The 16,660-nt window shown below is 39.5% G+C and overlaps 1 protein-coding gene across 4 annotated transcripts in view; it reads right to left on the bottom strand.

Annotated features, from left to right (window-relative positions):
- nectin3b (nectin cell adhesion molecule 3b) overlaps positions 1-16,660 on the bottom strand; it is a 184,237-nt gene that overhangs the window by 14,028 nt on the left and 153,549 nt on the right. For 3 of the 4 annotated variants that reach the window (XR_011886601.1, XM_072263519.1, XM_072263517.1), the window contains one exon: positions 4,787-5,366. Coding sequence is in view for 3 of the 4 variants with exons in the window: in XM_072263519.1 (XP_072119620.1) it covers positions 4,787-5,366 (580 nt within the window). In the remaining variant the exon portion in view is untranslated. Of the gene's footprint in view, positions 1-3,117; positions 3,417-4,786; positions 5,367-16,660 lie in introns of those variants that run through there. The other variant, XM_072263518.1, reaches the window with a different exon arrangement.

Raw genomic sequence — 16,660 nt, 5'->3', positions numbered from 1 at the left:
AGTCTTCCAGGGATAGGAAAACACACTAAATAGAACTGTAAATTAAAAATGTTACTGATATGTGATGTAAACAATTCAATAAAAGCAAATTTCCTTATATCCTTTAACATTGCTGCAAAATACACCACATAGCCAGAGTTGCTAAATACCATGAGTAATTTTAGCACTTAATATTTGTTCTCAAATATTGCTGATAAACAAATCAATGAATTAAAAAAATCCAGCTGGGAAATTATTCTGCAGCAAACAAAAAGTGAATGAATATTTTATTATATCTCCACATCACTTCAGTCTGCATAGCTTACGTGACAAAAAAGGGCTTGAATTTTTCTTTTAGAAACAAGAGAAAACCTGCAGATGCTGGAAATCCGAGCAACACACACAAAACACTCAGCAGGCCATGCAGCATCTATGGAAAAAAGTACAGTCGACGTTTTAGAGCGAAACCCTTCGGCAGGACTGGAGAAAAAAGTTGAGAAGTAGATTTAAAAGATGGGGGGGGAGATAGAAACACCAGGTGATAGGTGAAACTTGGAGGGGGAGGAATTAAGTAAGGAGCTGGGAAGTTGATTGGTTAAAGAGACAGAAGGCCATGTAAGAAAGAAAAAGGGGGAGGAGCAACAGAGGGAGGTGAAGGGCAGGCAAGGAGATAACATGAGAAAGGGACAAACGGATGGGAAATGATGGGGGTTGGGGGTTATTACCAGAAGTTTAAGAAATCTATGTTCATACCATCAGGTTAGAGGCTACCCAAATGGAATATAAGGTGTTGTTCCTCCAACCTAACTGTGGCCTCATCATGACAGTGGAGGAGGCCATGGATGGATGTATCCAAATGTCAATGGGAAGTGGAATTAATATGGGTGGCCACTGAGAATTCCCACTTGTTCTGGCAGACAGGGTGTAGATGCTCGGCGAAGTGGTCTTCCAATCTATGTCGGGTCTCACCAGTATACAGGAGGCCACACCGGGAGCCACAAACACAACTGACCCCAACAGACTCATAGGAGCATAAACATGAGGAAATCTGCAGATGCTGGAAATTCAAGCAACACACATTAAAGTTTCTGGTGAACGCAGCAGGCCAGGCAGCATTTCTAGGAAGAGGTACAGTCAACATTTCGGGCCGAGACCCTTTGTCAGGACTAACTGAAAGAAGAGCTAGTAAGAGATTTGAAAGTGGGAGGGGGAGGGGAAGATCCAAAATGACAGGAGAAGACAGGAGGGGGAGGGATGGAGCCAAGAGCTGGACAGTTGATTGGCAAAAGGGATATGAGAGGATCATGGGACGGGAGGCCCAGGGAGAAAGAAAAGGGGGGGGGGGAACCCAGAGGATGGGCAAGGGGTATCGTGAGAGGGACAGAGGGAGAAAAAGAATGTGTGTATATAAATAAATACTGGATGGGTACCCTACCAGCAACTTTGATGTGTGAGACTCATAGGAGAAGTGTCACCTCACCTGGAAAGACTGTTCAGGGCCTTGAATAATAGTGAGGGAGGACGTGTAGGGGCAAATGTAGCACTTGTCCTGGTTTGCAAGGATATTTGCATACCTCAACTCCGTTTTATCCCCACTAGCTCAGTCCCTTCCTATCTACATCCATGACACCTCACACACTCTTGATCTTTTCAAGGATTTCAAGTTCCCTGGCCCCCATTATCTTATTTTCACTATAGATGTCCAGTCCTTATACACCTCCATCCCCCTCAAAGCTCTCCATTTTTTCTGGACACCACACCTAACCAGTTCCCTCCATCATCACTCTCCTCTGTCTAGTGGAACTTGTCCTCACTCTAAATAATTTATCCTTTGGCTCCTCCCACTTCCTTCAAACAGAAGGGGTAGCCATGGGCACTCACATGGGTCCCAGGTATGCCTGCCTGTTTGTCAGTTACTTGGAACAGTCTATGTTCAAAGCCTACACTGGTGACCGCACCACACTTTTCTTATGCTACATCGATGACTGCTTTGGTGCTGCTTCCTGCACCCATGCTGAATGCATCGACTTCATCCACTTTGCCTCCAATTTCCACTCTGCCCTCAAGTTCACCTGGTCCATTTCCAACACCACCCTCCCTTTTCTCGATCTGTCTCTATCTCTGGAGACAGTTTATCTACTCTTATCTACATAAGCACACTGAGTCTCACAGCTACCTGAGCTATATCTCGTCCCACTCTTCTACTTATCCCCTTTTCTCAATTCCTCCGTCTCCACCACATCTACTCTCAGGATGAAGCTTTTCATTCTAGAACGAAGGAGGTGTACTCCTTCTTCAAAGCAAGGGGCTTCCCTTCTTCCACCATCAACTGCATCTCTTACATTTCACATATATCTGCTTTTAACCCACCTTCCTGCCACCCTATCAGGGATAGGGTTCCTCTTGTCTTCACCAACCACCCCACCAGCCTCCATGTCCAGCACTTAATTCTCCGAAATGTCCAGCACCTCCAACTGGATCCCAGCAACAAGCTCCTTACATGACTCCCTTGTCCATTTGTCCCTCCCCAATGACATTCCTCCTGGCACTTACACTTGGAAGCTGAACAAGTGCTTCACCTGCCCCTACACCTCCTCCCTCACTACCAGTCAGGGCCCTAAAGAGTCGTTCCAGGTGAGGTGACACTTCACCTGTAGTCTGTTGGGTCATTTACTGTGTTTGGTGCTTCCAATGTGGCCTCCTGTATATCGGTGAGATCCAATGTAGATTGGGAGGCCACTTCACTGAGTATCTACTCTCCGTCTGTCAGGACAAGTGGGATCTCCTGGTGGCTACCCATTCCGATAGGTCCATCCATGGACTCCTCCACTGTTGTAATGAGGCCACACTCAGGTTGGAGGAACAACACGTTATATTCTGTTTGGGTAGCCTCCAACCTGATGGCATGAACATTGATTTCTCAAACTTCCGGTAATGACCCCACTCTTCACCATTTCTCATCCCCTTTCCCCTCTCTCATGTTATCTCCTTGCCTGCCCATCACCTCCCTCTGGTGATCCTCTCCCCCCTTTTTTTCCCTACTCTGGCCTTCTGTCTTTTTCATCAATCAAGTTCCCAGCTCTTTACTTCATCCCTCCCCTTACAGGTTTCACCAATCACCTGGTGTTTCTCTCTCCCCTCCACCTTCCTTTTTAATCTACAGTTTGGGCCGAGGGTTAAAGAGTCAGAGGGCTCAAAGATCACAGAGGGAGAGCAATGAGAGGGTTTCACTGAACTCCTGTTGAAGGGAAGATTTAAACTTCTTCAGGGTAGGCATCCCTGGAAGAGATTTCACAGTGTAGTAATCAAATCACAAGAGAAAATCTGCAGATGCTGGAAATCAAAGCAAAACACACAAAATGTGAGGAACTCATCAGGCCAGGCAGCATCTACGGGAAAGAGTACAGTCGACATTTTGGGCCGAGCATTTCTTTACCCTGTTGAATTTAAAAATAAAAATGGATAAAATAAATAGCACATTACAGAAATCTGTGGCTTCATACAGTAAGAAAACCCCACCTTTAGAACAGCATTTTTAAAATTTTGCAGTATTGCAACTGGTAACTGAAGTTAAAATGAGCCAATCTGTTTCTTCCAACAAAATGTATATTTAACAAACAGCACATCAAGTCAACATTGTATTAACTTTATAAAACAGATAAGGTACAAAAAGTACTGTACAGTAAATCTCTTTAGTATTTATATACATCAACATAATGATCAGAACATTTTTGCCCAGTTGAAGCTGTACACCATAGACACAGCCCATTTCACAAACTGGTTTGTTTCTGTTCACATGCAGATGAAAAAAGTAACTCCACAAACATGCCTGCATCTTTAAACAAGTGATGATCAGCAATTCAGAACCCAAGTATGTTCCAGAGAAAAGGGAAAAGTTCAAGACTGTACATTGAAGCTTTTTCAATCACAAAATTCACCTTTAATTTTCAAGAGATATAGTTTACTTAAAATTTATTTTTGGCTATTGTGGCTTAAGTGAACTACAGTGTCATTACTCAAACTTTAATATATATATTGTTAGAAGAAACAAAATTATTTCAAGATCTGAAAAACCTGTAAAGACAACTAAAGCACAATGTTGGAGATTGGGGAACCTATGAACATTTGAACAGATTATATAAAATCAGTAGTCTCCAATGTACAGTCAAGAAAACAAAAAGCACTTCCTGGAAAAAATGTAACGTGGTTAAAAAAAAGAGGATGGGACACTGTAAACATTTAAGACTTAAAGTGAAAAATCTGATCAAAAGTGATACTTCTACAGTCACCTTTACATCATTGAAGCAGCTTCTTTTTCAACCAATTTCATTTAGGTAAAATTTATTATGTTTTTTTATATATACAAACTAATCAACACCAGTCTTATTTGGGATTACCAGTATCTCATTTGGATGGAGTAGTGAAATCAGTAGTCAACAGGAAGGCAGTAACTGCTTCGTCACTTCGAAAGCCTCAACTCAAATTAAATGAACTGTAAACAGTTACAATATCTTAACAGCACAGTACTAAGTGCTCAAAACGTTTAAATATTTTCTGTTCATATTTCCAACCCAAGCCACACCACGGAACTGTGCAGTTAAAAGATTTTACCTTACTCTGGGTGCAAATTTAGTTCAAAATCATATTTCATTTTCATGACAAAAATCTCATTTTGTTTTTCCTTTAGGAAAACAGGAATCCTATCAAAATATTGTGGAAAAATACACACACAAGAAATGACAATCTAGAATACCTAACTGAATTGAAGACACTCTTCTACTCCAATATCCATCACTACTAGACATACCATTCCCGGCGAGAAATTATCGAACCATCCAAATGTGAGACAAGGTCATCTTCATTTTCATCATAGTAATCACACTGAGATGCATTGCAAATTTTTTGGTCTTCGTAGTAGTCAATGGGTATTTCCACACCTTCAGAATACCTGCTTTTTATACTATCCTCATTTTGCCATTCACTTTTCTGTATTGCAACGGGATAATTCTGGAACACATTGTTTGGTTTGAGATTCCGTTCAATTTTATCATAATCCGTGTATGGCTCAATTTGACATGATGGTAAGACACTCATCTGTGAATCCTTCTGAACATCTGCAGTTCCAGCATACTGCTTTGTGTAATAGTCCCCTCGAAATGTACGCCGGCGTCTCAAGCAGATCATTACAATGATAATGACAACCAACATGAGAAGAAGTGTACCACCAACCACACCTCCAATCGTTGTTCCTAAGTTATCGATCTTCAGAGATGCCAGGGTTGATGGCGGAATCTGAATCTTAGGTGTAAAACCATCCAAAGCCGTTACGCTTGCCAATGAATAAATAAGTGGTGCAGTTGTACACAATGGAGTAGTAGTAGGTGGATCTAATTATAAATAGGAAAGGGATAGGTGGAGATGGAAAAGCAATAAAAACATGTAGAGCAACATGTTATAGTTTCTCATCTTCAATCAAGTAAACGCTTACATTAGTACAGTTGAAAGCTACAAAACACTTCGTAAAATTAATTCTGTTTACTTAACATTTTAAATTACATATACACTTTTCAGGAACAGCACTTAATGTAATGAATTGCAGGAATACCTCTTTCATATTGGTAAGTTAAAGAGCAGCTGCAGTGGACTGTTCGTATTTCATCAGTAACAATTCTTGAAAAGGCAAAGAACATTATTCATTGCAAACTTCATAAAGACACTGGAGAATTGAGTGAATGTATGGTTTGTTCCCAAAACACCTTTCAATATTTTTCCAATTAATTCTCAAAATATTGGACACAACATACAGTAGCAAGCAAAAGTTTGGGCACCCCTGGTCAAAATTTCTGTTACTGTGAATAGCTAAACGAGTAAAGATGAACTGATTTCAAAAAGGCATAAAGTTAAAGATGACACATTTCTTTAATATTTTAGGCAAGAAAACTTTTTTATTTCCATCTTTTACAGTTTCAAAATAACAAAAAAAGAAAAGGGCCCGAAGCAAAAGTTTGGGCACCCTGCATGGCAGATCTATTTTAACTTCATCAGTCCACAGGACTTGTTTCCAAAATGCATCAGGCTTGTTTAGAACTTTTTGAATAGAACCTTTTGGCCGCAATGAGCAAAGGTATGTTTGGAGAAAAAAGGGTGCAGAATTTCATGAAAAGAACGCCTCTCCAACTATTAAGCACGGGGGTGGATTGATCATGCTTTGGGCTTGTGTTGCAGCCAGTGGCACAGGGAACACTTACTGGTAGAGGGAAGAATGAATTCAATTAAATACCAGCAAATTCAGAAGCAAACATCACACCGTCTGTAAAAAAGCCGAAGATGAAAAGAGGATGGCTTCTACAACAGGATAATAATTCTAAGCACACCTCAAAATCAACGATGGACTACCTCAAGAGGGACAAGGTGAAGGTTTTGCCATGGCCCTCACAGCCCCCCGACCTAAACAGCATCGAGAATCTGTGGATAGACCCCAAAAGAGCACTGCATGCAAGATGGCCCAAGAATCTCAAAAAACTAGAAGCCTTTTGCAAGGAAGAATGGGCGAAAATCCCCCAAACAAGAATTAAAAGACTCTTAGCTGGCTACAAAAGCACTTACAAGCTGTGATACTTGCCAAGGGGGGTGTTACTAAGTACAGCCATGCAGGGTGCCCGAACTTCTGCTTCGGGCCCTTTTCCTTTTTTATTATTTTGAAACTGTAAAAGATGGAAATAAAAAAAGTTTTCTTGCTTAAAATATTAAAGAAATGTGTCATCTTTAACTTTATGCCTTTTGGAAATCAGTTCATCTTTTATTCGCTTAGCTATTCAAGATAACAAAAATTTTGACTGGGGTGCCCAAACTTTTGCATGCCTCTGTAGATGCTCAGTGCTGAGAATAATAAGATGTGTAAAAAAGACTACTGATATAATTTAGTGCCAATTGTGGCAAATCGAATAGTTGAATTTTAATGAAAGGTTCCATGCACAAATCCATCAAGACCACCAAAGTAGCAAAGTGATGAAGCAAACTAAGAACATTTCAACCAATTGCTATAGCGAATATGAAAACCAAAATATTGAAAAGGCAGTGTCCGTTTTTCCTAGATTTAAGAAACAAATCAATAGATGCTGAAATTTGAAACAAAATACACCCAAGAAAGTAAGTCAACAATAAGGAGGCAGAAGCAGAGTTAACATTTACAGTGGACAACCTTTCATCAGAACTCAGAAAAGTTCTCAACCCCACTCTCCTGCCTTCTTCCCGTAACCTTTGACACCCTGTGTAATCATGAACCCCTTAACCTCAGTTTTAAAATACTTAATGACTTGGACTTCACAGCTGCTGGAGGCAAAAAATTCTCTTCAAATCTATTCTAAATGGATGTGCCCTTTCTTCAGAGGCTGTGAATAACCAGTTCATAGATCTGGACTTTTTAAGTTTGAAGAATTTTGCCCTTGGTTTGATTATACTCGTACTTTGTTTTGGAGTATGGATGTTTACTATGCTTTTATGTTAAAGTTTCTTTTTTTCCCCCTTTATTATTTTATTATTTTCAATTGTTCGTTTTTGAAAATAATTAAGAATCTGATTTGGTGATCGATTGTTTTTTTTTCTGAAATATCAATAAAATTGTATTCTTTCACTTTCCAAGATCTCACCTTTCAAAATGTTTTGCAAATGGCTGTTTTTTTTAACATTTGTTTGGTGTTTTTTATGGCATTCTTTTCTCAATCTTTTGACTGTGGGTTGTATTTTGCATTCTTTTCAATTTTGGAGATTTGCCTTCAAGAAAGATGGCGTTAGGAGAGTTTCTAGATAGGCTGTCCATTGGCCAGTTTTTGGGCTTTTGTGGGTGGTGGGGCTAAAATTTTTAGTTTAGTTTTCTTTCATCTGGCTGATCAGAAACTACAAATATGTCTGAATTGTTGTAACTTCCGGTTCCCCTTTAAACCTTTTTCCCCCTTCCTGATTCATGAGTATCCTATGCAGTAAAGTTAACCCTTTACATTCCATATGGCTTATTCAAGTAAAATGGATAATATTATTAACTTTGTTTCATGGAATACGAAGAGTTTGAATCATCCCATTAAATGGAAGAAGATTTTTAAAGTTTTTCATAGATTGAATGCTCAGATTATCTTTGCCCAGGAAACTCATGTGAGGAAGGAGGATAATCAGTGTTTTATTTTAGGTTTTGGAAAGATCAACAATTTCACTCCAACTTACAGGCTAAGGTGAAAGGACTCTCTATTTTTATAGACTCCTTGATTTCATTTGTTCACTATGAAACAATCTCAGACCCGTATGGTAGATTTCTGTTAATTACTGGTTTACTTTATAACCAAAAAGTCATTATGGTTAATATCTATGCACCAAATACCAACTATCGTGAATTCTTTAAGCATTTATTTGCATCACTTCCTAATTTAAATGAATATACTTTGATAATGGGCGAAAATTTTAACTGTTGCCTGAATCCCTCGATGGTCAGGTCTGTGCCCAATCAGGTACTTCCAAACAAATCTGCTATTTTTATTAATTCCTTTTTAGTTGACTCTGGAATTTTAGAAGTTTGGACGTTTTTACATCCTAACGATAAAGAATTCTCATTCTTTTCTCATGTATATCATAATTACTGTAGAATTGATCACTTTTTTATTAACTATTGATTAGTTTCATCTGTTACTGCCTGTGAGTACGTTGCAATCGCCATCTCTGACCATGCACCCTTGAAACTACCAATCAAATTAACTGATGTAACTTTCAGCGCTAGACAATGGCGGTTCAATTCTACTCTGTTTCGGGACGTGAACTTTGTTAACTTTATTAAAGAACAGATTGCCTTTTTCTTTTCAACTAACTTTACAGAAGAAATTTCCAGTGGGATTTTATGGGATACTTTTAAAGTATATATCCGTGGGCAAATTATTTCATATTCTGCTGGATTGAAAAAATGAATTAATAATGAAATAGGTACATTGGTTGATAAGATTAAAGAAATTGATAAAAATATTCTGCTGCTCTTAATCTGGAGCTTTATAAAAAGAGAGTTGAACTTCAGATGCAACACAGTTTGTTATTAACATCCCTGACTGAAATTCAATCACTTAAAACTAAAAGTCAATTTTATATACATGGTGATAAATCGGGTAAATTATTGCCCAACCAATTGAAAGCTGCTTCGGCTAAATGTCAGATTATTAAAGTTCCTATACGGGATGGTATTTTGACAGCTGACCATGACGAAATTAATAAATCTTTTCAAGAATTCTATACCTCTTTATACCAATCAGAATTTCCTGACGATTCTACCATAATGCATGAATTTTTAAGGAAATTGAATATTCTGAAATTACCACTTAATGAACGTTTAGCACTAGATGTACCCATTATGGAAGGAGAAATAAAGAAAGCAATTTCTTCAATGAATTCTGGTCAAGCACCCCGTCTGGATGGGTATACAGTAGAATTTTAAAATTCTTTTTCAAGTCTACTTTCTCCTTAGTTATGTAGAATCTTTAAGGATGCCTTATTTGTAGGTAAATTACCACAATTTTTTTATGAAGCATCCATTTCTTTAATTCCTAAAAAAGATAAAGACCCCACTGAATGTACATCATATAGACCTATATCATTGTTGAATGTGGACTCCAAAATCTTTTCCAAAATATTAGCAATTAGATTGGAAAGAGTGAGCTTTTCCCATTAAATATGCAAGTTCCAATCTATAGACAACCATCATTTAGACCGGTTACTGTCCAAGTTGCATGCCATCTTGGACAATGTCTCCCATCCAATACATAATGTACTGGTTGGGCACAGGAGTACATTCAGCCAGAGACTCATTCCACCGAAATGCAACACAGAGCGTCATAGGAAGTCATTCCTGCCTGTGGCCATCAAACTTTACAACTCCTCCCTTGGAGGTTCAGACACCCTGAGCCAATAGGCTGGTCCTGGACTTATTTCCTGGCATAATTTACATATTACTATTTAACTATTTATGGTTTTATTACTACTTAATTACTTCTGGTGCAACTGTAATGAAAACCAATTTCCTCCGGGATCAATAAAGTATGACTATGACTATTTCACTTATTTGGGTGTTAAAATTACTAAGAAGCATAAGGATCTATTTAAAGTTAACTTTTTACCCTTAATTGATCATGTTAAACGACTGCTTACTAAATGGTCCCCACTGTCCTTATCATTGATTGGCTGAATTAATGCTACTAAGATGATTATTTTACCTAAATTTCTGTATCTATTTCAGGCGGTATCAATCTTCATCTCTAAATCCTTTTTTGATATTAATGATTCTAAAATTTCTTCATATATATGGCAGAATAAAAATCCTAGGTTAAATAAAGAAAAATTTACAGAAATCAAAAAAAGGATAGAGGTTTGGCATTGCCGAACTTAGATTCTATTATTGGGCAATTAATATTCGATATCTAACATTCTGGACACAAGATTTGGATGAAATTCAATGTCCACGATGGGTGAACCTCGACTGCGAGTTTGTACAAGGGTTCTCATTGGCTTCTATTTTAGGGGCTTCACTTCACTCTGCACTTACTAAACTGAATAAACAAATGATTAATCCAATAACTAAACATACAATACAAATATGGTTTCAATTTCGTAAATTTTTTGGATTGAATAAATTTATCCTACCAAGTCCTATTATATCCAACTTTTTCTTCCAACCATCCAGAACTGATCAAGCTTTTCTTTTATGGAAAATGAAGGGAATAACATGCTTTTGTGATTTATTCATGGCTAATTGTCTCATGTCTTTTGAACAGTTGTCTAACAAATATAATTTGCCTAGATCACATTTTTTCAGATACTTACAGATCAGAAACTTTTTGAATGTTATTTTACCTACTTTTCCAATACCACATCAAACTGAAGTAACAGAAAAAATTATAGGTTTAAATCTCTATCAGAAGAGTTTAATAGCAATTATTTATGATTTAATTACGAAAATACGTCTAGGTACATCTGATAAAATTAAGAATGAATGGGAAAGAGAACTTCAGGTATCTTTACCTATAGAGAAATGGGAGAAAATTCTCCAACTAGTTAACACTTCTTCAATGTGTGCTAGACACGCTTTGATACAATTTAAGGTGGCTCATAGGGCCCATATGTCCAAGGATAAGTTAGCTCGTTTTCATTGCCATATAAATCCTGTCTGTGACAGATGTAATTCTGAGGTAGCCTCCTTGACACATATGTTCTGGTCCTGCCCTCTTTTGGAAAAATATTGGAAAGACATTTTTGATATTATTTCAGTAGTTTTGCATATTGATTTACAACCTCATCCTATTACTGCAAGTTTTGGATTACCAGTGATGGACTCTAATTATTTATCCCCTTCAGCTTGCTGTTTGATTGCATTTGTTACATTAATAGCCAGAAGATCCATTTTATTTGAATGGAAAGATTCTAAACCCCTACTACATTTCAATAGTTTCCCCAAACTACAACATGTATAAACTTGGAAAGAATTAGGAGTGGTACTATCGATCCTTCAGTTAAATTTGAAGGAACTTGGAGACTATTTATTCAACATTTTCATATGATGTCAGTTGACCTTTTCAAAATCCTTTTCAATAACTTTTTGTTTGTGTATCGAGGAGTGGAGTTAATGACAAATAATGATTTTAACCGATGAAACATGCCAGCCCAGCCTTTGTTTTGTTTTGTTTTTTTTTAAGTGTAGGGGGACTTTTTCTATGTATAATATTTTTTTGAACCTTTTTCATGTTCAGTTATTAATTGGGAGGCTTAAATTACATACGTTACTCCAAGTCTGTGTCTGTATATGTTAACCGTTATTAATGTAATCTTGATCTCTTTGTATCATTATTATTGTTATGTTTATCAATTCGAAACTTAATAAAAAAAGATTTGAGAAAAAAAATTAGGAGGCAGAAACAGAGTTAACATTTACAGTGGACAACCTTTCATCAGAACTCAGAAAAGTTGTCAACCCCACTCTCCTGCCTTCTTCCCATAACCTTTGACACCCTGTGTAATCATGAACCTATTAACGGGGGAACATCGACTCAGACCTTGAGGCCTGCGTCGGGCATTTTCATGCCTTACAAGGTGCAGATTGGAAGCCTGTGTGGGGCGCCACTCCTCCCACAGACACTAGAACAATGTGTGGTTGAGTGCCTTGCTCAAGGACACAAACACGCTGCCACAGCTGAGGCTCGAACTAGTGACCTTGAGATCACTAGACGAACGCCTTAACCACTTGGCCACATGCCCACAACCTATCAACCTCAGTTTTAAAATACTTAAAAAAAAAAAAAAAAAGCAGCAACACACATCAAAGTTGCGGTGAACGCAGCAGGCCAGGCAGCATCTGTAGGAAGAGGTACAGTCGACGTTTCAGGCCGAGACCCTTCGTCAGGACTAACTGAAGGAAGAATGAGTAAGGGATTTGAAAGTTGGAGGGGGAGGGGGAGATCCAAAATGATAGGAGAAGACAGGAGGGGGAGGGATAGAGCCAAGAGCTGGATAGGTGATAGGCAAAAGGGGATACGAGAGGATCATGGGACAGGAGGTCTGGGAAGAAAGACAAGGGGGGGGGGCCCAGAGGATGGGCAAGAGGTATATTCAGAGGGACAGAAGGAGAAAAAAGAGAGTGAGAGAAAGAATGTGTGCATAAAAATAAGTAACAGATGGGGTACGAGGGGGAGGTGGGGCCTTAGCGGAAGTTAGAGAAGTCGATCTTCATGCCATCAGGTTGGAGGCTACCCAGATGGAATATAAGGTGTTGTTCCTCCAACCTGAGTGTGGCTTCACCTTTACAGTAGAGGAGGCCGTGGATAGACATGTCAGGATGGGAATGGGACGTGGAATTAAAATGTGTGGCCACTGGGAGATCCTGCTTTCTCTGGCAGACAGAGCGTAGATGTTCAGCAAAGCGGTCTCCCAGTCTGCGTCGGGTCTCGCCAATATATAAAAGGCCACATCGGGAGCACCAGACGCAGTATATCACCCCAGTCGACTCACAGGTGAAGTGTTGCCTCACCTGGAAGGACTGTTTAAAATACTTAATGACTTGGACTTCACAGCCGCTGGTGGCAAAAAATTCCACTGATTCACTACCCTATGGCTAAGGAAATTTCTCTTCAAACCTATTCTAAATGGATGTGCCCTTTGTTCCGAGGCTGTGCCATCTGGTCCTAGACTCACTCACTATAGGAAACATTCTCTCCACATCTACTGTGTCTCAGCCTTTCACTATTGCATAGGTGTCAATGTGTTCCCTCCTCATTCTAAACTCCAGCGAGTACAGGCCCAGATCATCCTCAAGCATTAACCTTTCATTTCCAGAATCATTCTAGTGAAACTCCTCTGGACCCTCTCCAATGCACATCTTTTCTTAGATAAGGCATCCAAGTCTGCTCACAATACTCAAAGAGCAGTCTGACCACTGCCTTATAAAGCTTCAGCATTACATCCTTGCTATATATTCTACTCCTTTCCAAATGAATGCTAACATTGCATTTGCCTTCCTTACCACCGACTTGACTTGCAAGTTTACCTGAAGGGAATCCTGAACACGGACTCCCAAGTCCCTTTGCACCTCTCATTTTTGAATTTTCACCATTTAGAAAATCATCTATGTCTTTATTCCTTCTACCAAAGTGCATGACCATTCACTTCCTTACACTATATCCCATCTGCCCTTCTTTGTCCATTCTCCCAATTTGTCCAAGCCAATTTAGCCACAAATCCATCAATCCTGCCATCCAAATCATTCACGTATAACGTGAAAAGAAGCTGTGCCAAAGCCATCCCCTGTGAAACACCACAAGTTATCAATAGCCAACCACAAAAGGCCCCCTTTATTCTCACCATTTGCCTCCTGCCAGTCAGCCAATTTTCTATCCATTCTAGAATCTTTCCTGTAATACCATGGGCTCCTGTCTTGTTAAGGAGCCTTACATGTAGCATCTTGTCAATGGCCTTCTGAAAGTCATATAAACGTCCACCAACTCTCCCTTGTCTATCTTGCTCATTACTTCTTAAGTAGTTCCAACAGATTTGTCAGGCAAGATTTCTCCTTAAGGAAATGATGCTAAATTTGGCTTATTTTATCATGTGTCTCCAAGCACTCAAAACCTCATCCTTAATTAATGGATTCCAACAGCTTTCCAATCACTGAAGTCAGGCTAATGTGTGAGTGAGTGAAAAAGAGGAGCAAAGTGTGATAAGAAATCTGAAACAAAACAGAAAGCCAGAAATACTCAGAAGGCATTCTGTTTTTTCAGATTTTAAATTTCATAGGTACAACCTTGCTGGTTCTTTCTCTGAACCATTGGCTCCCAACCCCTCGGTTCATGGCAGGGGGCTAAGGCGTACAAAATGTTGGGAACCCCTGCTATGATCAGAGGTGTTCATCAGTAGAGGAGAAAACTGAATTATTGTTAGAGATTGACGATCTTGCATGACAACTCCAGGCTCTCTGATTTCCAGAAAATCATGAACATCTGAGGAGAAATCCCTCTTCAATTATATCTTAAACAGCGCAACCCTTATCTCTGAACTGAAGTTGAATTGTTCACTCCAACCTACCATTGGTGCAGATAAAGTTTTTACTTGCTGACCAATCAAAATTATAATCAGAAACAAAGCTTATATAAAAAATGCAACTTAACTGCATCTCAACTTCATCTGAGATTGTGAGGTACCGAAGGATTGGAGGATAGTAAATATTGTTCCCTTGTGGTGCATGTGAGCTCAAATTCAACGTTTAAGGTAAGTATGAATAGGTACATGGATGCTAGGGGCATGGAGGGCTATGGTTTGGCTGCAGCTCAATGGGATGAGGCAGTTTTATTGGTTTGCCACAGATTAGGTTGGCCTTTTTCTGTGTTGTCCTTTTTAGGACTCTATAATATTGCACCCGTCTCAAATGCAAGCAGCTCACTCATATATTCACCTCCCACTGTGTGAAAAATTTTACCCTTTAGGTCCCTTTTATTTACCTTCCCTCCCTAAGTCTGTGTCACCTCATTCTGGACTCCCTTGTCCTGGGAAAATTTCCATCTTAATTATGCCTCCTGTTATTTTAAAAACTTCTATATTACCACTCATTCTATATCCCAAGAAATAATGACCTAGCCTCACCAACCTCTCCCTATAACTTAAGCCTCCTAGACCTGGCAATATCCTCTGCATGCATTCCACTTTAATTGCATCTTTCCTATAGCAGGGTGACCAAAACTGCGCATAGTATTCCCAGGGTGGTTTCACCAACTCTCATACCAATGCCCTGACTCTAGATCATTCTATTCTATTACACTTCCTAGTGTTCTACCAGACCGAACAGGCTGAATAGTCTAATTCTGCTCCTATGTCTTATGTCTTTCCAAAATACAAACTCCATTTCCAGAAAAGTTGGGATATTTTCCAAAATACAACAAAAACAAAAACCTGTGATATGTTAATTCAGGGGTCCCCAACCTTTTTTGCACTGCAGACCAGTTTCATATTGACAATATTCTTGCGGACCGGCCGACCCGAGGGGGGGGGGGTGGGTAGGGTTGCCAACGGACAAGAGTAGAGCCAAATACGTTGTTTACACAGAGAGACTACAATGACCATGAAGCCTTGTGCGGGCACCAGTGCGCATGCGTGCTTTACGCATGTGTGTACGTGCCGACTTTTTCTACAAATCGTTTTTGGCGATTCTGTGGGGGGGGGGGTGTTAATCACGACTGGAATATAGGTGATATTCTCAATTTCGTTTCTAAAAGGGTTTATCTAACAAATTTAATATTAAGCACACATCGCATATTTTCCTTGCATGAATATAGCGATAAGTCAATTATCAGGGAAGGACAGGGGAGCTTGAAGTAAGTGTTGAACGAACTTCCAGTAGAAGTGGTAGAGGCAGGTTTGATATTATCATTTAAAGAAAATTGGATAGGTATATGGACAGGAAAGGAATGGAGGGTTATGGGCTGAGTGTAGGTCGGTGGGACTAGGTGAGAGTAGAGTTCGGCACAGACTAGGAGGGCAGAGATGGCCTGTTTCTGCGCTGTAATTGTTATATGGTTATATAAGTAAGTCAATAGCATCATAACATTTTAAGTAACCTTTGGATATTAAACACGCAGCACATATTTTCCCCGTATGAACATATAAAATCATTGCAACGCACCAATATCGCTGAATCAGTGGGAGCCCTGGGCTGAATGCTTGTTTCCCTGCAACCAGATGGTCCTATCGAGGGGTGATGGGAGACAGTGATACTCCCACGGGTTTCCTTATGTCCAGTCCATTACGCAATTCGGTTTTCGTTGCATTCACTGCAGAGATATGTTGGAAATGGAAGCAACGTTTTCAGTGCTTTCGTGGATATCTCAGGATATTTAGCCTTGACTTTGATCCAGAATGCCGGCAGAGATGTTATGTCAAACATACTTTTTAGCCCGCCGTCATTTGCAAGCTCGAGGAGTTGATCTTCTTCCGGCGCTGACATGGATGACGCGCGGGTAATGACCTCGCATGCGTAATGGCTCAACAGTGGGCACGACAAGGAATGAGGAAGTTGATAGGTGCAGCTGACTCCTATCGCCAAATCATATCGTTTCCTCGCATGCTTTGCGGCCCAGTACCGGTCCGTGGCCCAGTGGTTGGGGACCGCTGTGTTAAT

Source organism: Mobula birostris, chromosome 7, assembly GCF_030028105.1.
Source record: "Mobula birostris isolate sMobBir1 chromosome 7, sMobBir1.hap1, whole genome shotgun sequence".
Taxonomy (NCBI): Eukaryota; Metazoa; Chordata; class Chondrichthyes; order Myliobatiformes; family Myliobatidae; genus Mobula; species Mobula birostris.
This window is presented reverse-complemented; position numbering and strand designations above follow the sequence as displayed.